General features: G+C 34.5%; 1 protein-coding gene across 1 annotated transcript; it reads left to right on the top strand.

Annotated features, from left to right (window-relative positions):
- The first annotated feature begins 720 nt into the window (after positions 1–720).
- LOC145796567 (receptor-like protein EIX2) lies at positions 721–4,410 on the top strand. Its single transcript, XM_082881783.1, has 2 exons — positions 721–3,311; positions 4,222–4,410. Exon 1 carries the CDS (start codon positions 766–768, stop codon positions 3,283–3,285), a length of 2,520 nt encoding a protein of 839 aa, XP_082737909.1. The 5' UTR covers positions 721–765; the 3' UTR covers positions 3,286–3,311; positions 4,222–4,410.
- Positions 4,411–4,643: the final 233 nt, after the last annotated feature.

Here is a 4,643-nt window from a genome sequence, read left to right as displayed (position 1 = left end):
ATTCTAGTCATTCGGGTTATGAAAATTCGGATTATCAAATATTATTATTATTTTTAGGTCTATTTTGAAAAATAATTTTATTTATTTATTGTAAAAAAAAAAATTTAAATATAGAGATGATCTAATCTAAATAAGCCAATAAATTGACTTTTTTTCATCCTTTCAAAAGATTAGACTTGGTGGTGTGAATGAAAAAATTCAGAAAACTTTTATTGACAGTGGAGTAAAAAAAAAATAATTATAAAAAATTAATAATAAACTTTTATATGCACATATACTTTTTGAATTTTAAAGGACAAATAGTTTGTTGCTGACTGGTAGATTCCATGAAACATCCTATATTTCCCACACCACTGCATATATAATACGTTTGTGTTTGACAAAACTTGGAGTTGTATCATGGTAAGCATGGCCAACAGTTGTTTTCAACTTGTTCTTTTCCTTCCTTTGTTTTTGTTTGTTTCCCTTGAAGCCAGTAGATTCAGTTCCAACTCAAGCAATTCCAAACCCAGTTGCATAGAGATTGAAAGGAAAGCACATGTTGAATTCAAAAAAGGTCTCACAGATCCTTCTGGTCTACTCTCTTCTTCTTGGGTAGGCATTGATTGTTGTACGTGGATGGGCGTAGGTTGCAGCAACCAGACTGTCAATGTTGTAGCGCTGGACCTAAGCATGAATGATTTCCAAGGGATTGCAATCCCTAACTTCTTAGGTTCACTTTAAAAGTTGAGCTACCTCGATCTCTCTAATGCATCTTTTGGTGGAATGATTCCTCCTCATCTTGGAAACCTATCAAATTTGCGCCACCTTGATCTCCTTGGGCTTTCAAGTTGGGTTTCCGATTTAAACTGGCTTGTTGGTCTGTCTTCTCTAAAATATCTTAATCTTGGAAATGTGAATCTCACTTTGGCAAGTACTAATTGGCTGCAAGCTCTTAATATGCTTCCTTCTCTGTCGGAATTGAGATTGCGAGGTTGTGAACTTCACAACTTGCCTCACTCGGTACCAAACATCAATTTCACTTCCCTTTCCGTCCTTGATATCTCTGATAACAATTTCAACTCTTCAATACCTCAATGGTTGTTTAATATAAGTTCCCTTTTGGATCTATATCTTTCTAGTAGTTATATGAAGACCTCTGTTTCTGATATCCCATGGGGAAACCTCTGCAACTTGAGAACTTTAGATTTATTCGAAAATCAAGTTAACGGAGACATAAGTGAACTTATAAGGGGTTTGGTTGAATGCAGCAACAGTAGCATAGAAGATTTATGGTTAGGAAGTAACCAAGTGAGTGGACAGTTGCCAGACTATTCACTAGCGTGCCTTCAGAACTTAAGATACTTTCTACTTTTTAATAACTTAATCTCAGGCCCAATCCCAGCATCAATTGGAAGGTTGTCGAAATTGGAGATGTTAGACCTCTCTTTTAATCAAATGAATGGGTCCATACCAGATGGCGTCGGAAAACTTGCAAACTTAAACTTCTTGTTACTTGATAACAATCACTGGGAAGGTGCTTTCTCCCAAAATCAATTGCAAGGCCTCACAAAATTGCAGAGTTTCAGAATATCATCGTCGAACAAAAGTTTAATCTTCAATATGAGCCGCGAATGGGTTCCTCCTTTTAGCCTAACAGAAATCACAGTCCGGAACTGTCGATTGGGTCCCAGATTTTCAGCATGGCTAAGTAATCAAAAACAACTTTCTTATATTAGGCTCACAAACGTTGCCATTTCAGAAACAATACCTTATTGGCTTTGGGAGTTATCTCCACAGATTTTTTGGTTAGATCTTTCTGGTAATTGGATACATGGAGTGCTTCCCAATTCATTAGTATTTTCTAGAGCATATCTAGTGGATTTAAGTTTCAATTGCTTAGAGGGTTCACTCCCAGTTTGGCCTAATGTGTCACATCTCCTCTTGGCAAACAATTTATTTTCAGGATCAATTCCCATGAACATCGACCAAATGATGCTGTCATTGGAAGTTCTTGATTTATCTGGGAACTTCCTAAATGGTAGCATCCCATTGTCCGTAGGTAGGATGGAACATCTAGCAATGCTTTATCTATCAAACAACTATTTATCTGGAAAAATCCATGATCAATGGAGGGATTTACCAAGTCTTGGAATCATAGATTTATCCGGAAACAATTTACATGGTGAGATTCCAAGTTCAATTTGCTCACTACCAGCGCTTTTTTGGTTAAAATTAAGCAGCAACAATCTTTCAGGGGAACTCTCTTTTGCATTCCAGAACTGCAAAGGCTTGACGATGCTTGATCTTGGAGAAAATCAATTCTTCGGGAACATACCCAAATACATTGGAAAAGACTTCTTATCACTATCAGAACTGCGCATACGAGCTAACATGTTCAGTGGAAATATTCCTGAACAACTATGCTCTCTTAGTCACCTCCACATCCTAGACCTCGCTCTTAATAATTTATCAGGATCCATTCCATCTTGCTTGGGAAAATTGGGTGCTCTGAATTCGTTGATATCATATAGCCCATATAAACCCTCTAGGAGTGACCTGTATGGTCCACAAATGCAAATGCAAATGCAAATGGAAACGGAAATGGAATTGGAAATGGAAATGAAAAAGGAAATGGAATTGGTTATGAAAGGAAGACAATTGATATATACCTTGACTCTTGAGTTGGTAAATATCATTGACTTGTCAAGCAACAATCTTCAGGGAGAGATCCCAGAACTAATAACAAATCTCTCAACCTTGGGTACCTTAAATTTATCCCACAACCGACTGACAGGGAAAATACCAGAGAAGATTGGAAGCTTACAACGGTTAGAAACACTTGACCTCTCATGCAACCACCTTTCAGATCCAATTCCTCTAACCATGTCCTCTATGACCTCACTAAACTCTTTGAATTTGTCATTTAATAATTTGTCTGGACCAATTCCCTCCGTCAACCAGTTCCTTACTTTCAATGATCCTTCTATTTACGAGGGTAACCCAGAACTTTGTGGGCCTCCATTGTCAACCAAGTGTCTGATGCCTAATGATAGAGATGCCGATGGAAACCAACATGTTAAGACTCTCAAAGATGAAGATGAGAACGAAAACCTGGGCTTCTACCTTGGCATGGCATTGGGGTTTGTGGTGGGGTTTTGGGCTGTTTGTGGTAGTTTGGTGTTAAAGAAGTCTTGGAGATGTGCCTATTTTGGGTGTGTTGATAAAATGAAAGATTGGCTTTTCGTTGTTATGATGATGAACTTGAACCGCTTAAGAAGAATAATGGGAGCAGAACACAACTGAAGGCCCATGTGGGTAATTACGTAAAGGTACTATTGTGAAGTCTCTTTCTTGTTCTAAAATGCTAATTAGTATAAATACTCAACTATTTGAGTCTTATTTTTCAATTTCTTCACATAGTGACAAAATTCAAGTTTTTTTTGTTTGTTTGAACAGGAATCTCTTTTAAATCTAATAATAAGGACCACTTTGTTCCTCAAGTAATATGCATCCTTCAACATCTTAGAAAGGGAAATTATAGCCCAGTGAGTTTTAAAAAAAAAATTACAGACACATACAAAAGTTTAGAATTTTAATTATTAATATTTATTTAGTTTACAATTGATGTGTAAATTTTTTTTTTTTTTTTTTTTTACTGAATCATTATTTCTTTGTTTAAAAACCTTTCAAGATTTTTCATCAACAGAAACCATTAGATAAGTTTTAAAAAAAATGCAACACAACACCACTACATTAGTTTTATACCAAAAGCATTTGATTGTAAATCATATTTCCAAAACTCAAGTGGTTCCAAACTTACTTTCCAAACTAATGTTTTCTAAAGTTGATTTTAAAGTTTAACATGGTGTTTTGAAAACTCGATTTTAAAAGTTTTTTATAGTAAAATATTTAAAAACACGACCTTATTAAAAATACATGTTTTAAAAACACATTTTTAAAGCTGAAGCCGTGTAATCAACCCACACTTCCCACACAAAAAAAAAAAAAACTCTTTCTCAACAAATACATTGAAATGGACTTTGATTATAAAAAAATCAAACAAATACATTTCGGGTTTTTTGCATCCTTGGTGTAGACTGATGAAGTAAAAATTCGTCCTTTGCTGCACAAATGAAGTAAGATCATAAATCAACATAATGTATCAATCACTTTGATACTTTGCATGAGAAATGGAGACTTATTTTTTTTTTTAAAAATCCAAAATTCTGACTTTTACAGATATGTTGATTCAAAAAGGGAACTTCGAACAAGGACACAAATGAATAGCTTGGTTTGCCTTCCCACCACGGTCAACATGGCTTAGATTTTTCTTCATGTTTCTCAGGTTTCAAAACTCTGGCTATATTTGTTTTCCATTAATGATGTTTGTAATAAAGACAGTGTTATTTTATTGCTATTAATGATAAGAACAACTAATAAACTTATCCTAGCCAAAAGCCAAGAAAGGTATGTCGTAGTAATATTATACAAATAAAAAAATATAGGGAAAAAAAAAAATTGAAGTTTGATCCTTGCAACAAAATAAATTTTGAATTTTTTATTTTGTTAATTTAACACGTAATCTTTTGATTTATTATCAATCTAAATCATTTGCTTATTTTCGTTAAGTAAAACTGACAAAAAACGAGTATTTTAGCCAT

The sequence above is a fragment of the Camellia sinensis genome, chromosome 8 (genome assembly GCF_055761805.1).
Source record: "Camellia sinensis isolate YWXY chromosome 8, ASM5576180v1, whole genome shotgun sequence".
Classification (NCBI taxonomy): domain Eukaryota; kingdom Viridiplantae; phylum Streptophyta; class Magnoliopsida; order Ericales; family Theaceae; genus Camellia; species Camellia sinensis.
This window is presented reverse-complemented; position numbering and strand designations above follow the sequence as displayed.

Coding starts and splice junctions, on each gene's coding strand:
- LOC145796567 (XM_082881783.1), top strand. CDS start 766: ATGATTCCTCCTCATCTTGGAAACCTATCAAATTTGCGCCACCTTGAT.